We start from the raw sequence: 21,249 nt of genomic DNA, 5'->3' as shown, positions 1-21,249 counted from the left end.
AAAGTCACCACTTTTATAAGGAAGGAACATTACAGTTACATTACCAGTTTTGTGAGGAAGGAAATAAAAAGCTTTGGGGAAATGCTATGTAGCTTGCTTTCATTGGACCGAGGGGGAAGTTCTGTGGAAGTTCATCTTTTCCTTCAATTGGGCAGTAAATCTGCTTTGAATGCTTTTAAGCTCTGTTACTGTGTTTGTACTCCAAAATGATTTTAGAAGGAAAGCCGGTGGATGTTAGACCATATCTGCACATTTTGTAATTTCTAACTTTAACTGTTTCTTCTGTGCATTCAATGGCTGCTAATGCACTCACATAAGTAGATTGATAAGGGATTTTTAAGTAGTGAAAAGTAGCCAAGGCCAAAATTCTTCATCATTTGCCTTTGACATTTCACAAAGTCTAGTAGGACATTAATATTTTATACTCTGCTATGGGAGTACTGCTTATCTGCCTTTATATTCTGCATTCATTAAAATAACTCTGTTTTATGACAGTCTTCAGATGACTTTTATCTGAGCAGTTTTTTCTGGTTTTAGAGACACAGCTAATGATATAGATCATTTTATGCAAGAGCAACAAGATGTAAAGCATTCATAGACTTTCAGATTTTTTGGTCAGAGTAATCTTGAAAGAAGTAACATGAAATCGCATAATGTAGATTTCAAGTTGCCATAGCAGCAGAAGAACAGTGTGAGGCACTGACTTGCTAAAAATAGCTTGTTTGTCATTGACATTTGTGTATTCCTAGCTCTAACTTGACACCAAATTTTGAAGGATTAGTGTTGGGTTTTGCAAAGCATTTGCTTGAGGAGGTTTTAGTACGAAGAACTGGCTGAATTTTTAATATAATAACTTTAAAAATATGATAAGTCTTGTGAGAATATGCTAATCTTTATCCCCTTGGAAAATTATCATAGAGAGTTCATAAGCAGCATGCTGAGATTAAAGCTTGAGTGTTGACATAAATATATATGTTTGCATATATGTACATTTCATGTAATACACTTGGAAGTTGGAAGAACTCTAGTTTTTGACACTAGAAAATTACTGTATTCATTTGTCTGGAGACTTGAAAGTCCATTCAGTCTACCTGTACATTAAAAAATGCTGTGCATTGTACAGTGCTGAGGCAAAATTGCCTGTGGTTGAAAATACAATTTCATTATTCATTCATGCAGTTACTTCTCTCCATTGTGAGCTATGTAGTGAAGAAATAAGATTTTGTTTATGGTATCATAGGATGGGACTGTATTGTAGCTCCTATGCTGTCAAGGCTCATATACCCTCCTTTAAAACAGCATCTCCTGTTCCCAATAGCTTAATTCTCTTTACTGGAGACAGCAATGGTCTATACAGCTGCTGATCTGACCTAGGATAGTCCTGCTGATGTAACTTCGCAAGAGACAATATTTTATGTTTTCTGTTAATTTAGTAAGAATGGTTACATTTTGACATTTCAGTTTAGCAAAAGAAGCATTGCATGCAGAAGCTTGAAATCACTGCTCTTCAAATACTACTTTTAGGAGATTAAAACCAAAACAACTGAGGATTTGTTTCACAAGTTATTTTCCCATCATTGAATTTTGGGAAATTTATACTTTTGATACAATAAATATTTTTTAGTTTTAGAAAATTGGCTTGCAGTGGTTTTCACTACGAAACAGTCTCCAGGAATGTGCTTTAAAAGTAAGCATTATGATAAAACTCCTGCTGGTGGCAAAATAAGAGTAAGACATGCAGTAGTACCTTCATCATTATAAGACACACTCAAATTTGCAATTTAACATTTCAGTTAGGGGTACACACCAGTCCCTCTCCTTGTTAAAAGGTCCAGGCACAGTTACATTTCATAAAAGCCAGTGCATTTCCAGTCTTCAGACCTGGCTGTGGCAGTCTGGTGATGGGATATGCCCAGTGATGATGCTTTGGACTCTGTTCAACAGATCCGGACAGTAATTTGTCGTTTAAGGCTGTTCTGGCTGCAAGTGAAATCCCATCAACATCAGTCCCATGTAAGAAGTTAACACTACTGACCAAGGAGTTTATTAAGAGAGCTGCCTGTCTCTTCAGAATTAGGAGAATCATAGGAAACCACCCCATCCAGCTGGTACTGAGCTGGTACTTGTCTGCTGTTTATAGGTTACATCTCCAATTTTACTTTACTTGCAATCTTTTTTGTGACTTGATTTTAATTTGGGTTAGTCTATATGGGATTTCTCCTTATTAGTTAAATACCAGCCTGGATATGTGAGCTTGGATTTCAGCAGAACTCATGTGAAGACTGATTAAAAAATGTATTTCTGGAGAAGGCCAGAAATATTGGGAGTTTTACAGAGGTTTTTTTCCTTTTCTAACATGATGCTTGTCTTTTAGTTCAGAAATCTTGCAGTATTTCACAGAATAGGCATCCTTTGACTGTGTGTCTGTGGCATATTTCTTCAGTGGTTTTCAAATATGTGGCTTATGATTTTTATTGCTAGTGTTAAAATTGCTTTTTAAGGAAATGAGGATACATTAAATGCTGCTTTAATCTGCTTTGTTAGTCATTAGGGTGGGATTTTGCAGTGCTGATGCTTTAAGACTATGGAGTGGGCTGGAGAGATTTTTCTGTAGCCAGTTTCTAATACAAGAATTTGTGCAGATGTTTAAACTGAAAGCTGAACAAATTATTTGGGATGTAATACAGAAGCAGTGGTGAGAAGTTCCTGGCCAGGTGCCTTTTGTTTTTGAAAAGGGATTTAAATTAATATGACAACTTTGAAACATACTGTACAAATGATTGTGATGTGTTAAATTTGTTTTCACTTGTATTTCAGATATGGACATGGATATGAAATTTTTTGTGTTGCTTGCAATAATTCAAACACTGTAATTGCCTCAGCATGTAAGGTAAGAAAAGATTCTAGCACCACCTAGTGAAAAGTGCTGTCCGATTTCTAGGGCTGAATTCTCTTTCACAAAATGTGAAAGATTTTGTATAAGTGACAGTTGGCTTGCAAAGGTGAGGGTGGATTGCCAATGAATTATTATTTCTAAATTGTGTATGATTAATTTGAAGATATTAGTATGATAAATTCTAACAAACATAGGTCTGAAATGTTTTCTTACTGATATATTGTCAGCATTAGAAGAAAGTAGGGAAACAATTTTGAAACTTCCCAGAGGAAAGCTGGGTCTTACTGGATTGCAAGCCTAAAAACAAGCTGTCTAATATCTTACTACTTTGAAATGTGTGACTTTTATACTTGCTCTCATTAATTCGCCCTGATATTGCTTTCCATCCATCTAGGCTTCCAAAAAAGAACATGCAGCAATTATTTTGTGGAGCACTACTTCTTGGAAGAAACTGCAGAGTTTGTCTTTTCACAATCTGACTGTTACTCAGCTGGCGTTTTCTCCTGATGACACCTTTTTGCTGGCTGTTTCTAGAGACAGGAATTGGTCACTGTGGAGGAAAGAGGATTCCTCAGAGTCAGGTAAGATACGTGAAGTGGATATAGGTGTTTGTAGACTTGGCTGTTTGTTCAGTATTTTTTGCTGCAAAATATTTGAAAGAGAATTGATAAAATATTTTAATTGACATTTTGCGTGCAATTTTAAAGAATTATTAGTGTTGTAGGCTCTTGTGGATTGAAGAAATGCAATTAATGTGTGGAAACATAAAAATGAAATTAAAATTTAGAGAAGAATATAATGAGGCTTTAGATAGTGTTTAATTGATGGATGTAATGAAGTCCTCCTGCCTTCTGCATGTTTGACTTACTGGATTTAAGTACACGAGCTGAACTTCAGATTGGCATTTTCTCAAGGAGAGCCTTCATTGCAGAGTTCTGTGCAGGCATACCCAGAAGGTTCAGTGCTGCACTCATAACCTGCATAGGCTGCTTTGTCCCTGCTTGTGTGGCATGACACTTTGAGACTCTTGACAGGATTAATCTCTGTCTTTGGTGTGGCTTTCTGATAATCCTACACAATTGATTAATTTGACTAGAACTGGCTATGTCTGGAAAAAGAGCTGATAGTAAGGATTCAGTTGACTTTCTCATTAAGACTTTGAGCCTTGCAAAATCATGAGGAGATTGCTATTGAACACTTTAATAGAATCCTAGAACAGATGCTTGTGCTGAAAGCAATTATCATTGCACTCTTGGCTTAATGGCATATAAACACTGCTGGGCCTATAGAATGTTCCTAGAGACTTGGCAGTGAGTTTTGGCCCCTTCAGACAGTGTCCAGTTGTATCTTGGCTTGAATTTCTGTTCTATTCAGACTTTTGTTCTAAAGCCTGGCATATTGTCTACAGTAGTTACACAATGGTGCAGGATAAGGATCATGAATACTCATAGCAAGTAGAGGAAATCCTCTTTTCATCTGTTCATCAGTAACCCTTCTGTCTACAAATAACATCATTATGTAAAGGAAATCATAGTGTAAAGCAAAACTGCTGCTATTGGCATCGCAAGAAGTGGTTATTTAAAGTCCGTGCTCCAAAATGACAACCTTTTCTACTTAGGAAAAGCATTTTCATTTACTGATGTGCTGATCAGATATAGTGCCTGATTGTGTACATGCTGAAATATAAGCTTGTCTCTTCGGGAACACATTAATCTTTACAATTGGGCCATTATGATTTGAGCAGTTGGGACTTTACTGGTAAATAGGAGCTTTAGTGAAATTACTGGGGAAATGTGAACACAAGGTAAATGTTGCACTATTCAGAAACTTCTGAAGTCAGTGTTCTTAAAAAATCTTGACAGGAATAACCTGAAGGTGTTATACTTAAGTTCTTCTGGAAAATAAATGCATTTAAAAGATTGAAGTGTTCCTACTGCTTTAGGGCTATAAGGGCTTACTGATACTGTTTGAACAGGTGCTAGTTATCACTGTAGTAAGTGCTGGGAAAAAACCTCATATAGTCCTAAGTATTCCCAGTTGCTTTAAAGATGAGTGGAATAATGTCAAAGTATTCTTGCAGTTCTGACATAGAGTTAAGAGTAACAATCACTTTTACTGTGTAAAGTAGTTGAAACAAGGCTTTTTCCTCTACATGTTTTATTCCAGGACCGGTCTTCACTTGCTGTGCATACACAGATAAAAATACAGCTGTCCACAGTCGAATCATTTGGTCCTGTGATTGGACACCAGATAGCAAGTATTTTATTACTGGTAGTCGGGACAAAAAGGTAATTAATGTTAAAGGAATTTAGAAAGCCTAGATTTGTTTTCAACGTCTTTTGAAATAACAAACACTGTGTTCTAATGAGCTCCTATTTTATATATACACAAAAATCTTATTGCATGTATTAGCACAGAAATCAGTGATACTTTCATAAGCTAAATAAAGTGCTTGAATATGTATATACAAGACTGTGGGCTGCCAGTTGGACATTCTCCCTTCTTCTTTTCATGCAGTAAGACAAGCATATGTCACATAATTCTATGGGTCCCAAGTTTTTCTTTAACTTTCATAACAGAATCTGGTTTTGTTGTCAGTAACTTTAATGAAATCAGACCGACTGCCTTCAAAGTCAAATCTTTGTAGGTAGAGATTTTTTTTACCATGTTTAGGGTCACCCACTGTGCCCTGAAATTATTTTAATGAAGTTATTCCTTATGTTTTTGTACGGGCATTTACAAGAAGATGGAAGTGGAATTTCATAGATGACTCTTTCTTGCAGGTCATTATCTGGGGCCAGTGTGATTTGCCAGTGATTACTGAAGGGAATGAGCTGGATTCAATCAAGCCTTGTTCAACAGTGCTGGATGCTGGGGATTCTGTGACTGCTGTTGGTATCAGCCGTGTGCTTACTCCTGGTGGAAGGTATTGCTGGTTTCCTGTATTGTCATTTTGTGTTTAATCTGAAATTAGTATTTATCCCTCTAGTCAACTAGTTTCCTGCAGCTAAACAGCTCCCTAAATCTAACTGTCAATTGTTTTGACCATTTTTTAACAGAATTACCTCTACTTTTTTTTCTTTCCTAGCCACCTTTTCAAGTGTATGGTGACTTCTCCAAGCAGTGTAATGAGAAAAATGAAAGTGGGAGAGGGGAGGGAGAGATGCATGAACACACCTGAAACGCATTAATTCTTCCAAAAATATTGACTGATCTGATGTTGTCATAACCTCCTTATTTTTTCCTAACCACAGATATATGTAGCAGGTTTCTGCTTTGCTAATTTTTTTGTGAAGCAGCTTTGATGTATTAATTTTTTTCATGGAAAAATAAATACTGATTAAAGGGCAAGGTGCAACAACAGTGCTTGAGTGCTGTTCTTTCTATCCTGCATTAGAACTGACCTCACTGAGCTCTTTACTGTAATTTCTAGTGAAAGGAATGTAATTATTCTCTTTATAGATACATTGTTGCAGTAGGCTTAGAGAATGGGAAGATTATCTTGTACACATGGAAGCAAAGTGGGAAAGAACCAGCACTGGCTGACTGGACCACAGGTGTTGAGATAGAGAACAGGTATGTCTTTTGAAGTGAGTTAGAAGCAATGAAATACTATTCTTCAGACTAACAGTGCTGGAGTTCTGTTCTTATAAAATGTATGAATCTAGTTTATATCAAAATTTGTTATCCTTTTAGGAAAAAAAAAGTTTGATCCCTGAAAGTTTAAAGCAAAGTTGAAGCAAAACCCAGAAATAAAAATACTAGTTATTTAGATGTGTTAAAAAACCTTCCAACAGATAAGAACAAAAACCAGAGGGGGCTTAAACCCCCAAAATACCTCATGCTATGAAAAAATTTTGGGAAGTATTACCGTTTGTTGGCCTACTTAAAAAAAAAGCTTTATCTTTAGTCATAAATATGATGATAGAAAACACTGAAGAGAGAGTGGAAAGGATCACTGTCTGTGTACATCAGCAAAACACTTAGGAGTGGGTGACAGCAAGCTTTTGTGAACAGCTTCCAGCAGAAACCAAAGGAATGACAAGCTGTATGTGGGGCTGCTGCGGTGACAGCTAGAGAGACTCTGTGGAGAGACTTGGAATGTTTCACTTGAAGCACTCCCCTGGGTTCTATCACACACTGGCATTTATAGTAACAGAAATGGAAGTTGATGGTGACTTTGGCCTGTGTGTGCTTGCAGTGAATGGGAAAAGAGACACCAGATAACAGGAAATCGCAGGCTAAAAGCCAGAAATCTGTCATATCTAAGTAACTGAGATACTTGACCTCCAGCTTAATGTGGTAAAACTGAAAATCAATAGCTGTTTGAATTATTGATGAGTGAGAGGATAAAATGTCATTAGTGTTAATGACCCTACTTAATAAGAACTTAATACCTGCTGGTTGTCACAAGTCAGTTTTTCCTCAGTTGGTAGTGTTAACTGAAGAGTACTAATTACATGAATGTTGATGTTTACACTCACATGCCCAACTGTGTTTAACATTTTGCAGTTACGTATGGATTTCTTTTTGTTGCAGCCAAAGTCATGCTCTTGCTGTGAAACGCTTATGTTGGAGACATCATGCAGGCAGAGCTGGACATAATGATGAGAACAGCAGCAAGTGGTTGCAGCTTGCAAGTTGTGGAGCCGATCACTGTGTTAAAATATTCAATGTCAACAGATTTGCTCTTTAGCAAAGACAGCAGGCCTGTTTGTGCCAAACAGATTCACAGCATTTTATTTCAACTTTTAGCCACTTTGATTATTGAATTTTCTATTTTCTGCTGTGGAAAGTAAAATATCTTACATGTAACTTATTAAAGCAACTTTAGTGGAAGTTTGAAATGCCAAATATTTTTCTAATCCTGCAGTTCTGTTAATATAAAATATATGTTTTCTTTGGTGAATATCCTGAAACTGAGGGATGGGAGGTGGAATAGGGCATGGGAGGATAATGAGAGAGCTTTGTTTGCTGTGACTCGAAGGGTAGGTGGGAAGCTGCTGATACTTGGGTACTTCTGTGCTTGAGATTCCACTTAGTGTACTGAATTGTTTTATCTCCTCTTGCTATTAAAGTTAACTGTTGGTGGGCCTGCCAGTGCTTCCAGTCTGTATTCAGGCACGTGCAGCCAGAGATCAGGGTTAAACATGGAACTTTCTCTGATTGCCTTTGAATGTGTATTAGAGCTCTGGTCCAAGTCTGAGGCCGCCTGACTCTGGAAGGAGTAGTTTGTGTTCAGATGCTTGGACAGTCGTGCTTGCTTTTATTCCCTTATTCTGCTTTGCAGGGCTGAACTCGTGCTTCTTGCTCAGGTGGGGCTTAAAGCTGAACTCACAGACCGCTTAAATCTTGTGGTGTCTCCCCTGTGAGCCCTCTCTGAGCAGAGTGTGATAGAAGAGCCACCTCTGAGACTGTTGGAGGGCTGTCCTCCATGGTTCAGACTGGAAAAGCTTGTGGATATCACTAGGCAAGAGCTAAAAGGAGACAGCCATTTCTTACAATACCTTTGGGCTCTTCCTGAGTTTTGAGGACTCCCTCTTTGCTCTTGTGAAAACAAGTTAACTTAGTTGTCCCATAGTGTAATTTAAGTAGAGTGCTAATAGACTGAGAGTACTTCAGAAAGACTTCATGTCAGCAGGTCTGTATCTGGTTCCAAAGTCTAACTTAGAAATTAGTTAAACTTTGAGAGTGAAATTGTTATTGAAGAACTGCTTGCTACCTGTTACTGGCAGTGCAGAGGTAACTGGAATTGTGTTTAACTTTCTACTGTGTTGCATATTTAGATTAAGAGTGTAGCTCTTTCAGAGTGGACTATACTGTCTTCAGAGTAATTATGGCTTATGCCTTGAAAGGGTTTGTGTTTATGCCTTGAAAGGTTTTGTATTTTAGCTCTTTATTTTCAGTTCTGTTTTTTCAGCCATTTAAAAAAACCAAAACCATTCTTTAAAATGGAGACAGGGGAATAAAAAAGCCAACTTATTAATAAAGATAATTTGCTACATTTTACTTGTGGTACCCAGTGCTTTCCTTACATGAGTGTTTTAGCATTCAAGCATTTGAATTTCACTTGTCTGGGAATTTTTGAGCAACTATATCCTGACAAGAGAAAAACATAACTTATCACTCACGAGGTTTCAAAAAGCTGCCAAAAGTGGGTCTTTATTCTGTGTCATAATTGTAATCTTGTATCTTAAAATTTGATGATAGTACTGTACAATTCTTTCCAATAGTAGTACATCTTGCTATGTGGCCACTTGTAGGTATAGTTGGCAATGAAACATCATATTAGTTGTCCCTCTCTTTTATTTTGTGAAATACTGTCATTAACAAGCATCAGCTACTAGAGGATTTAGTAATCCACTCCATTACCCCTGGGACTTGGTGACTCAATCACATTCATTGTTCCGGCTTTTAATGCACCAGCTTAGTCTGTTGGTCTCCTAAGTCTAAATGTTTATAATACACACTTTAAATTTTCAATTAAGTTAGAGGTTAGACAACTTGACACATGATTAATATTTTATGTATGATACTCTCTTTGCTCACACATCACTTTGCTATGCATTTAGTAGGTGTGACTTTAATATACACCTTTACCTTCTCATAAATCCCCTCATGTATTCTCAAAATGTAAATCAGCATGTAAAAAATACTAAGGAATGAGCTGCTGTCAATGTACCTGGACTCTAAAATTCTCTGCTTGTACAGTGCCACTGAAAATGGAGTTGAGAAAATTGATGGGATAAACTGAAGTTTTGTAAAGAACATTCTGTTACCTTTTGATACATTTGAGGTAAAGCCATCCCGTGAAGATTTTGGATGCATATTACCAGTTTTTACTGGCTTTATGCTAAATTTGAAGAGCCATTGTGGTTAAAGATGTGAACAAACTTTTATGTAATCAGGCCAAAAGGAGGATTATTTCATCTTACACTAGAGGTCTGTGTGACAAAGCAAGCAATAAATGGCATGGGTCTTGCTGTTTATAACCAAAATCAAATAGTTATTGAGATTGTCCAAAGCAATCTTAAATCTTTCAGTCCAGCATGCAGGTGTAGGCATCTTCAAGTCTGAGTTGCACCAACAAGCCATGCTAACACTGACATTAGAGGTGAGCATGCTGTGGTGTCTGGTGGATGAAGACAAAACAAGCTGTTTTTGTAAATTGGGAGGATGTGGGATGCTGACATTCAGCCCGAGGAACTCCTGCCTGGGCTCCACATGACAAGCTCCCTAAACACTGCTGCAATGCTATCGATTGTGTTAATTCCTTCAGTTACGAAATGGCAAAGAAGGAGCAGGCTATGCATCATGCTAAGCCTTAAAAAAGTGTTAGCTTGCTGTTGTCTCTCCTGTGGGCTGAGACTTCAGAAGTAACTAGAAGCAGTTGAAAATTTCAAGGAAGTCAATTATTGAACTCTGAGCTATTGAAAACATCGCTTTGGTAACTCTGACTAATCTCTGCTTTCCAAAATATTTAACGTGAAGAAATGAGAATGCTCCAAGGCTCACTGCCAACTGCAGCTAATGCAGAGATGAGGGAAGAGGAGGAAGCAGCTGTGCCCTCATTTAGGCTCAAATCTCACTTTAAAGAAGTGGCTGTTACAAATAAGGAAACTTTAAAATAACTGAAATGGGGAGCAAAAATATTACTTGCGCTGTTTTAAGGAGCATCTGGAGCTGTACAAAAGATGAGGCAAAATCACTGACAGGACAAAAATCAGAATTTGCCTTTTGTGCACTGGAAGCTGGTGGAGGTGGGAGTTGTTAAGCAGAGTTCAGGAATGCCCCTCTACTGCTCTTTTATCAGCAGTCCTTATCAGGCTCTGCAGTGGTAGTTTTGAGGCGGCAGGGCAGCATATTTACCCTGTGACACGCCCAGCCCTTGACCCTCCAAACATTCCTATTTTTGCCCTGTGTACTGGCACACCCTCAAACAGTTGTGGCATATCCTTTCAGAGACGCTTTTCTTCCCCAGCCAAGCACTGCCTTTTTTCCCTATGCCAACCACCAGATTTTCCTCATCCTGCTTCCATGTTTGCTGTAGGGAGCTGGGGGAGGCTATGTGGTCCCTTTGCCAGCCCCTGGTACTCTTGCTCAAGCACAGCTCTTGCTGTCACCTTGTGTTTGAGGAATTTGTGTTCAATATCCAGGCATTGTCATTTTATTTTCTGCAGCAACTCATCCTATGCTGTAATGAAATAATAAAGCTAGAAATGACCTCTCTCTTTCTGGAGAGAATTTATGGTAGACCATGTGACAAATCCCGATGCTGTACCATAATAATGGGGCTAGCTCCAGTATCCTGGGGTAGCTCTACCAACCAGACATGGATTTGAAGTCCTCAGTGAGAGCAGCTCCATGTAATTGGTGTTTGCAGGACTCAGCCAACATTACAGCTGCACAGATGAGGAGAGGTGGTGTGCCCAAGGTAATTGCCATGTTACGGTGGTGCCACCCTTGAATAGACTCCAGCAGATCACAGCTGAACAAAGGGTGCAGCAAACAGATTTTTTTACTGCAGAGGAGCTGTTCCCCTTGCCTCAAAAGCTTGTGCTAACACTGATCTTGTTCTGCCTCATAGTCCTTTTTTTCTAAGGACATTTCTCTCTTTACTCACCCCCTCTTCTAAGAATACGATTTGTTTTCTTTATCCCTTCTCCATTCCTGCAGGTCCCTAAGTACTCCTGTAAGTAATCCTTATTTTCTCACCAGCCTTTTCTCTCTTCCTGTTGTTCTTGTAAGATAATCCAATGCTTTCTAATACATGATCCTGGGAGAGTTCAAGTGTATCAAGTATAACATCCTCTCGGTATTTTCCGTTCTGCCTCCTGTGTCTCTGATTCTTCCTTTGCTAGGTTTTGGGCTTTTGGTGTTTACACAGCCTGTCCAGCAGCATTACCTCCTTTCTCCCTGACAACAAATTACTGGCATACGTGTGAGCAGCATGCCCTCCTCCCTTGCTAAACCATAAGCTGTCTACCTGCCAGTGGGGAGAACTTTTCTCCTCAACAAAAATGAATTGGCTGCAGTCTCCCCAAGGGAAGCTTTCCAAGTGCTTTTCAAGATAAAACAATTGTTCTGTTTGTCTCTCTGTTTCATAATCTTGGAGAGTCTCCTTCCTGCGAGTTATCATATAAAGATGTGCCTCTCTGAGAGAATAGCTGTACTCCAGACACACTTTTAAGAGTGTAGGAGCTTCCTGCTGTTCAAGTTTTTTCCTTTGACATGTCAGGCAGTCCTCTATTCAGTTCTCTGCATGCTACAAGTTTTCACCACTGTCCACAGAGAGCACCAAGCTGCGACACACAATCCTCTCTCTGCAGAAGTTCAGCCAGGGAGGCTGAAACAGCTGCAGTGCAGGGAAGCTCCTGAGATGCCTGTAAGTTGCTCTGTCTGGGTCTTCAGGATGGGTCTGTCTGACCTTGACAGGTGCTAGAAGTGTGATGTAGAAGCCTCCGGTGGGTGTTCTGGTCAAACTGCTCCTTTGGTGTGTGCACACAATCTGTTTATATCACAGACACTGCTGTGCCTTCAGCTCCAGGTCACTAAGTCCATTGGGAATAGTTGAAGCCCCTTTACAGCTGGTGAGCATTGATCAAGGCTGGCAGACCACCCCTGTAGTTACAGGTGTGTGGAATGCAGGCTGTTAAAGCTAATAAAAAGGAAGAAATGTTGGTTTTGCTTAGCTGCTACTAGACGAATGGCAGCTTCAGCTTTTTCTACCCATCAAAAAGAAAATTGGTGTGTTTTATCATGTAAAAGGTATTGCTATAGCTCAAAACAGGAATTATGTCTCTGATGTGAAATTCTGCAATTCCTATGAATTGCTAAAAAATGCATTTCCGTAGATTAGTAGTACTGAAAATTGCTAGCTCAAATCTGTAATAAAAACATTATGTTTCACAGAGTAATAGGATCATGTGATTATTAAAATTGGAAGAGAACTCAGGAAGTCTCTCTTCCAACCTGCTCCAGGCAGGGTCAACTATGAAATCACACCAGGCGGCTCAGAACTTCTGCTAGTCTGGTCTTGAAAATCTCAGAAGATGGAGACTGCACAGTTTGACTGCTGACTGCCTTCATGGTGAAAAGTTTTCTTCTACTTTTCTCAGTTCTGAACCTCTCTTGTTTCATTTTATGCTGTCTCTTACCTTTCTTCATCTCTTCATTGAGCCAGGCTCCATCATCTTCACAGTCTCCTTCCTAGCATCAGAAGGCTGCTACCAAATACCTGAAAGGCCTTCTCTTCCCCAGGCTGAACCTGGCCCATCCCTCCACCTTCCTTCACAGGGCACCTGATCCATCTCCCTCTACCTTAGTGGCCCTCTGCTGCACTTGCTCCAGTTTAACATCCTCTTTCCTGTGTTGGGAAAACCCCAAACTGGACAAGTGCCCACAGTCTCTACAATAGACTAAGTGTCTAAAGTCTGTGGTACAATTTCCTGTCCTAGGAGTCCAAATCTATAACTCGCTTTTCTTTAACCTTATCATATATTTTCCTACACTATTTCTTTGCATGCACTTTCCAGTGTGTGGTGACGTGATCTCAAGACAGAGTTGCAGATTTTAATGTGTGTTTGCAGAGCTGGGAACTTCCCCGTACCCACTGTGCAGTGTGTTCCAGCATCCCCACCAGACAGGAGCTCTGGCCACATGGCATGCTGCTCCTGGGAACAAAAGAGCTCCTGGCATCCTGGTTAAATGCTCATGCTGCCACCACTGCTGAGGTGGAAAGGGCAGAGGAAAGATGGTTTGGCTCTGACTGAAAGCTCCCTCCATCTCCTGCCTCCAGCAGCAAGGCACCCAGCCCAGGCAGGTGTCCAGAGCCCACAGCAGAGCTGCAATCCATCTCTGTTTCCCTGTGACTTGGATGGATTGCAGCCATCTGTTTAGATAAGTGAGAGCTGACACAGGCACTGTTATATTGGTTGTAAACCCAAACCAGCCCCTCACCCCTAAAATTCTAGATTTAAAAAATTGCTTACCATCTATCTTAGAGGAAAAGAAATGAATGCTCTTTTAAATGCTTGAACTGTAGTCATTTCACTGAAAAATCAGTGAGTTGGTTGTTTCCACATGCCCAGGACCACCAGGTGGCAATATAAGAAAAAGGATAAGCATGTAATTGCAGCACCTGTCATATATACCAAAAATTCAAAATAAATTACAAATATATTCAAACACAGGTAGTTTATCTCCTCTGAGTTGTTCAAATGCACTGTTTCAGTACATTCAACATTTTCTCATGAAACACTGATTTTGAAAGCATTCTTCCATTTTTGTCCAGCAGTTGGGAAACTGTAAACTTAAAAAAGTAATGAGCACCTCCTAATCACACAGGGTCTTACTGTCTGCTATAGACATTGTCCCTTAACTCAACAACTCAGTCTGAAGATATAAGAAAATCTTAATCTTCTTGCTTTACCTTGTTGAAGCGTAAAATGGGACCTAATTTTCTGTGTCTGTTTTGTCTGTTTTTTTTTTATTCTGAAAGGCTGTCTAACCATGTGGAAGCCCTGGGAGGGGTTTAAGCTAATGAGGTCTCACACACCTCCCGATAGCAGCTGTGATGTAGACTATAGGGTAGATTTAGATTAAATATTAGGAATAAATTCTTTACTGTGTGCCTGGTGAGGCACAGGAACAGGTTGCCTAGAGAAGTTGTACATGACCCATTCCTGGAAGTGCTCATGGTGAGGCTGGATGTGGCTTTGGATGTGCGAGTGATGAACTTTAAGGTCCCCTCCAACCCAAACTGTTTTATGATTCTATGATTTTTAAGTGATGGATAATCACAGTAGATCATATGATCAAACTCTCCCAGACACCAGTGACTTAGGTTTCAGGAATATCTTCAACCAGAGGAAGAGCCTTGGTGCCTATTAGCTATTGATGAATTTCCCTTTCCTTCCATGGGTTTGTCTAATTGCTTTTTGAATCCATGCAAATGCATAATTTCCCCTGTGATTAGTGGGTAATCCTCAGGGTAAGTCTGTGCCAATAAGAAGATGCATCTCTTGTTTGTTTGGAACATTTAATACCTCCTTGTTATTGTATTAGAAAAGAAAAGGATTAGTTGTTTTTCACTGTCTCCTTGTTATTCCTGATTTTATAGACCTCTAGCATATTCTCTACTCATGGATTTCTTTTCCAGTTTAAAGAATCTTGCTGTAATAAATATCCTTTTTATGACAACTATACTCTTCCTTTCATTGAACTTTTTGCCTCTTCCCTATACAATATTTCTACCAATAAAGAGGTATTTATTACTGGTTTTGCATCTTTTAATTTATTTTTGTTTGTCTGGGAGTGCCTAACAAACCAAACTGTTTTATTTAAAGTGCTGGCAAATAACTTTCTTTTTTTGTTTTGTTTTGAAACAAGTCAAAACTCTCTTATTTGAAACATTTAAGGCTCATGTTGCTGTCTTTTGGATATTTGTGACAGCGTGTAGTATCTTGTCTTTGGACTGTTTTGTTCTTTCCTTGTTTAAGTCATAAATTGATTTTTCTAATGTCATTCTGGTCTGCAGTGACAAGTTGCAGAGGCTTCAGCATTGCAGCCCAGTGTGGAACGATTAGCACTTACTGCTAAAGGATAAGTCCAGTACTAAAATAACAGGGCAGCTGCAACCCAAGACTGAAGGTACTGGCAGCATATGCTTGGGGCGTCTGTGCAGCAGCTGATTTTATGCCTCCTGCATCTTTGCAGTTCCATCAAAGTATCAGTCAATCATGGTGGTGAGAATTTTCTTTATCGACTTGGTGAAAACAGAGGAGGCTGGTGAGTGACTCCTGTGCTGTGGTGAGAGCCTTTCCAGCCACGTCAGGAGAGGGGCTTTCACACTGTGTGGAAAGCCTTCCCACAGACGTAGCAGATGCTGGAAACCCTTTCCAGCTGTCCTTGCCCAGAAAATCAGCAGAGAGGCAAAAGTCTCCATAGGATTTTACAGATTTAAAAACAAACAAATAATTGATTTTTTTAAAGTCTAGAGGAATGTGCAGTGGCTGTTCAGCTTGTCCTTTTGCATAATGTAGGAGGGGATATTGTACTCTATTGAGTTACTGAGCAGTGCAGTGACTTGTGGTTAACCAGGTTATCCAGAAAGATCTTTTAAAAAAGCAAAACAAGCTGGAAACATCTCTGCGCTCCTCCACAATTCTCTCACTATAATATGGCTAAAAGAGGTTCTCCAAAAGCAAAAAAGGGCTTGCAAGGTTGTGCTGTTGATCTCGGAGTCTTCTTCTGTTACAGTGATAGGGGGGTTGACTGGTCCTCTGTAAGGTGCCAAAATGTGGTCTCTTAACCAATAAGAGAAGTTGTGTGAAAAAAGTAGTACCTGCTTTTCTGTATATGTCTTGAGGAACAAGACATATAGAGAAAACACATCTTGTGTTTGATATGTCTCTAAGAGGAAACAAATGTTAGAAAATGTTGCCCAGAATTGTCCCTTATCGCTTTTTCCCCAGCAGCTGTTTGATTGAGGATGGGAACTGGTGCCCCAGATCCAGCTGAAGAGCCAGCCCAAAGCAAATGAAAAATAGTTGGTCACAGCCCGAGCACAGCTTCAGCATGGGCAGAACCACAACAGGTGAAGACACTGCAGAGTTTTGAGATTTGCCTAAGGGCTCAGTGTTTGCAACACCCCTGCCCCTCCTGGGAGCAGACTATTCTGCTGTGGCTGTGACGAAGATCCGTGCGTGGAACATGTTCTGCACCTTGTGCTTCTGCGTAGGCATGGGAGAAAGGTGAACATATGCTTTTGAAGAAGCTGTCGTATCCCTGTTTCCTTCTAAAGGTGCCATATGTGCTCTCTGAGTCACCAGGACATAGTTTACCCTGTGATAGGAGTAGCTCTTGACAGGTGCAGTAGGCTCTGAGGTCAGTGTAGAGGTCAATGTGCTTTTAGATCTGAGATTCATATTCTGCACCATCTCCCCAGCTGGCAGTGGTGACAAGCCCAGTCTTCCTACAGCTCGGCTGCAGCAGCTTGGGGCTGTTCTTCGTGGTCTTTTACTTCCAGACATCTTCCCACTTTGTGCTGCAGCCAGGTGGAGACCCTCTTTTAGACATGTACAATATTGTGTCGACATCTGACACTGGCCAGTGTGACTTTGGCTGTGGTGCCATTCCCATGCTCAAATCATGAAGCAGTTTGCCATGTCTCGTGGCAATGTTGGCAGACCAATGCACTCTGGTTTCTGAAAGCACACCATGTCCCAGGCAGACGTTCCCTTTTTTGTCATCAGCTCTTGGCTGATATAAACAATATTCACTTCCCAAGTGGCACAGATATGCAAATGAACCTTTCATAGGATAATGGCCATATGAAGCTTTGCTAGCAGGCTTTCACAACATGTGGAGGCATGTTGGTGCCAGATGCTTGCAGGCTTTTGGCTGAGCTATTCCCTTTTCCAGTAGGATAGTCAGTACCAGGCTATTTTAGGAGAACCACTGCAGGCCCAGATCAATGATTGGTGCTTCTTTAACAGCTTCAGGCAACAGTGCTCTCCAAGTTGCCACAGGATTAGCTGGCCCCTGCAGTGTCATTCTGCTTCCTAAAGCCCTTGGCTTGTCTGGTTGCTGTGGAGCCTTTTACAAACACCAAGCCAGTGACAAGTTGCAGCATCTCTGAGATGTGCCACTTTTCAGGACACAAACAGAACAGTGCATCATTCCTAGAGAAATCTTCTGGGGAATCATGTTGTGATAGGATGAACAAGGCTCTAGCAAAACAATCAGATTCTTCTGTCTTTTCAAACTAGGATAAAACCTTGTATCAGTGTATACAGCCTTCCATATGAGGTAAAAACCACTCACTAGAATACATGGAACTGCACAGTCTTGGCTTCTTTGTCAGGTAAAAAGGCTGCCTGATATATTGAGGTCTGTTTCTTTATCAGAGAAGAACATCAACCTGCTTTTTCTTTTTTCCTTTGAGGATTAAAGATCACCTAAAATAGCTGAATTCAGTATAAATCTTGCCACCAGAAGCTGTAAAATTGAGATGGTTCAGGGACTGGTGAACAAGCCAAACTCACAGCCTTTGCTTGCATTCAACTCGCTTAAAAAAAATTGCAAGATCACACCCTAGACATGGAAACCCAGCACTTGCACTTCAGGCCAGCAGCTGTGGCAGGACAAGATAAGTCATTGCTTTGGGAGGCCAGAAACTGGACCTGAGTTCAAATGCCCACTGCACAGATGATCTTCCCTTAATGCCCCATATTGTGTACTGGCAGGGAGAAAGCAAGAGCAGTTTTAATGTACTGTGGTCCATATGGACTCCCTTGTGTGGGGGACACCTCCCAGGATGTGTGCCTTGCAGGAAGTTTGTTGTCAGGAGCACAGGTACAGCCCTTCTCATCAACAGCCTTACTGTTCGTGTGGCCACAAATGACTTGTCCTGGGTTTCATCTTAGCATCCTGCTCTGAGCAAACAAAATTACCAGAGGCAGCAGGGACAGCAGGAGAGCCAAAACCGTTGTTGATGGCACAGTGGTTTTCAGCATCCAAAGCTATCTGGAGATTGGGACTCTATTCCAGTCTGCTCACCACAGAGATAATGTTTGCAGGCTGAGGCTGGCAATTTTTTAACTTCTTAGAGAAAAGATCTGTGCTACATCACCCTCTCTCTGGGGAGATTCTTGTCCTAAGCCCTCTGCCCATGAAGTTGTAGAACCAGTGCTTTGCCTGGGATTGTTAGGGCAAAGCGGAGCCCTGAGATGTCTGTCCTCTCCCTGACCCCACTGTGTGTCCTGCAGCTGGGCAGCCAGCCTGCTACTGCATGTCCCATGGTGGGGCCCATCACACGTGCTCTGCTCAGCTTTTTGTGATTACTGCTACCCATTTGTGCCTCACAGCGTTGCTTTTCCCTAAATAATGTTTGCTCTGTAGATGACTATTTTAAATAAAGCAGAGTTGATGTTAAGTAGGCAGAACATTTGAAGGCCTTTACTTGCATTTCTGACAATGCATGCAATTATTCCAGCACCAGCATGGCTGTTTTGTTTGCCAAATGCTGATCTGATTTATCTCTGTACTAGACTGAAAAGAGGTACAGCTAATGACAGTCAGCTCCAACATCTTTTCCTGATTGCCTATTATTGTCCTGAACCGGTTTAATTTTCTATTGTCTTTGTTAAAAATGTAGAAGGGGAAGAAGAAGTTGCTTTAATCCTCCGTATTGGACTATTGAGAATAGCCAGAATTTAATGTGCCATCAGGAAGGCAGAGCTACAGCCTTGCTTTTGGTAGTGACTCAATACATAAATTAAGCCGGATGGTCCCCAAGGCTTATACTTCTCATGCACTCTGCGTCATGTTAGAAACATTAAAATATTAACAAACTTTGATCCCAGGGCAGCTTGATGCTCACTCAGATCTGCTTTCAAGCTAGAATGCACTCCCTGTTTGGAGTCTATAGTAAACTTCAGAAAACTTGGCCTGAAAGCCCAGAGCCTCATCATTCAGCAGCACCTAAACACCCTCTTCAATTATTTAAAAGCCACTCTGAGAGACTCTTTGGAGTCGTGTTACATATATTTGTTGATATTACAGTTTTTCATGAAATGGCACATCTCTGGCCCTCCCCAGTTCTTGTGAATGAGATCATTACTATTTCTACACAGTAATACCACCACCTCATTCTCCCTAGCACCTCCAAACTATCGATGTCCTTGTGCTGATGTCACAGAGATGAGACCTTGAACATCCTGAAGCTATTCCTAGTTAGCTAGGGTTTCTCACACAGGAAAACCACTGGGACTGAGTTTCAAGAATCGAAAGAGAAGAGGCAGTTGAAGGAATATACCATTTTCTTTCCCTGAATATTTCAAGAGGAGCATTAGGTACTGGCCAGCTATCAAAACCTTTTCTCATATGCCCTCCTCCCTTACAGTCCTTCTTCCAGGGACCTCAGTGGTGGCTGCAGTGAAGAAGCACCTGTGTGAGGAAGACAAATTAAATCCCTGACAGCTCTGCCTCCTGTACCGAGCTGCCAATTCAGTGTTGGGCTGTTTTCTTCACAGGCTCCTGCAGCTTCCTTGCTGTCATCTCACCCAGATCTAGAGGGCCCAGGGAAAACTGGTTGCTTGCACTAGCAGCAGTCTTGGAGTGGCTCTTGCCTCACAGGTGGGCAGTGAAAAGCTGGAGAGGCAAGTGAGGGGTACTGGCCTGTATTCCATTATATTTTTTAATTTTCCCCTTCTCACCCCCCGACTCAAGCCTGATTGAGCTGTGCCTAAAGAAGTTCCGAGTATTTCTGAATTTTTTGTTTTGAAGAAGTCTTCTGAAAATTTTCTGCCAGTTAAGGCCGTGTGAAATCACACATCAGAAAGAGCTCCGGTGCTGCAAAATGACATGCCCATCATCTCCACATTTCTCTCTGTGAATGTCTTCCAGCATTTCTCTTTTCAACTTCAGCAACACCCTCACCCAGTTTTAATTGTTGCTTTACTTTGATCTTTGCACAGCAAGTATTTTTCAGTTGACTTCACCAGAAGAAGCTGAAGTATCACCTAAGGGTGATGGAGATGGGGAATAAGTGCACATGTGGGACAAGGCTCTTTTAGGAGGAGATAGCTACTGCTGGCATTTGGGTGTCCTTGAGTGACCAGTAGCTCTGACTTGCACTCCCTTCCGAGGGGCAGCTATTTTCACTCACTGGTGAGAGTTTCCAGATCATGAGAAAGACATTAAGAAGTCCTTTTCACCATGGACTGACTGTGAATTGCATGAAAATTAAACAATAATCAAAACAGGCAATTCTGAGTCTTTTGCCGTTGTTGGCAATCAGGTTACCAGCAAGTAGCTTTGGTGACCCTGAGACTGAGAGCCACTGAAGCTGGCAAGATAATTAAAGAGGGAAGGACACGCAGAGGGTAACACATGCAGACCTTCAGTAAGCTGAACTGAATACTGATTACAACTTTGCTTTGTCTTTTTTTCCATCAGAAATTTTTGGCATTCCACTAAACTCCTGTTCTACAGTTTCTCTCAGACAATTTCCCTGTTCCTCTGTCAGATTTCTGCTTCACTAAAAGGACTTTCTGAAAATTCTTTCAAAATTTATTTTCTAAATGATTACAAGATGCTTTATTGAAAAATTATGACTTTTCCTTACTGCTTCTCTTCCAAATAGACTGGACTGTATTCACAAAGGGCACCTCTGACCTGCGGAGTGAGGAGCAAGCAAATTAAAACTTCCTGAACAAACTAAGTAACAATAATTAAAGTACAAACAAGACCTTAGCAGTTAGGCTAAGGAATAAGCAGCTGAAAGAGTAAAGCTGCTTTCTTGCTGATGAAGCAGCTAGAATCCATTCAATTCCCAGATATGTGAAAAA

General features: G+C 40.6%; 1 protein-coding gene across 2 annotated transcripts in view; it reads left to right on the top strand.

Annotated features, from left to right (window-relative positions):
- Nucleotides 1-8,903, top strand: part of ELP2 (elongator acetyltransferase complex subunit 2) — a 38,349-nt gene extending 29,446 nt beyond the window's left edge. For both annotated transcript variants that reach the window (XM_041408148.1, XM_041408147.1), the window contains exons 17-22: nt 2,818-2,890; nt 3,291-3,477; nt 5,063-5,184; nt 5,680-5,822; nt 6,359-6,472; nt 7,436-8,903. In XM_041408148.1, the coding sequence (XP_041264082.1) occupies nt 2,818-2,890; nt 3,291-3,477; nt 5,063-5,184; nt 5,680-5,822; nt 6,359-6,472; nt 7,436-7,592 (796 nt within the window). In that variant the 3' untranslated portion in view covers nt 7,593-8,903. The remainder of the gene's footprint in view (nt 1-2,817; nt 2,891-3,290; nt 3,478-5,062; nt 5,185-5,679; nt 5,823-6,358; nt 6,473-7,435) is intronic.
- Nucleotides 8,904-21,249: the final 12,346 nt, after the last annotated feature.

Source organism: Onychostruthus taczanowskii, unplaced genomic scaffold (assembly GCF_017590055.1).
Source record: "Onychostruthus taczanowskii isolate IOZ18803 unplaced genomic scaffold, ASM1759005v1 scaffold29, whole genome shotgun sequence".
Taxonomy (NCBI): Eukaryota; Metazoa; Chordata; class Aves; order Passeriformes; family Passeridae; genus Onychostruthus; species Onychostruthus taczanowskii.
The sequence above is the reverse complement of the archived record's forward strand: the minus strand, read 5'-3'. Positions and strand labels throughout refer to the sequence as shown.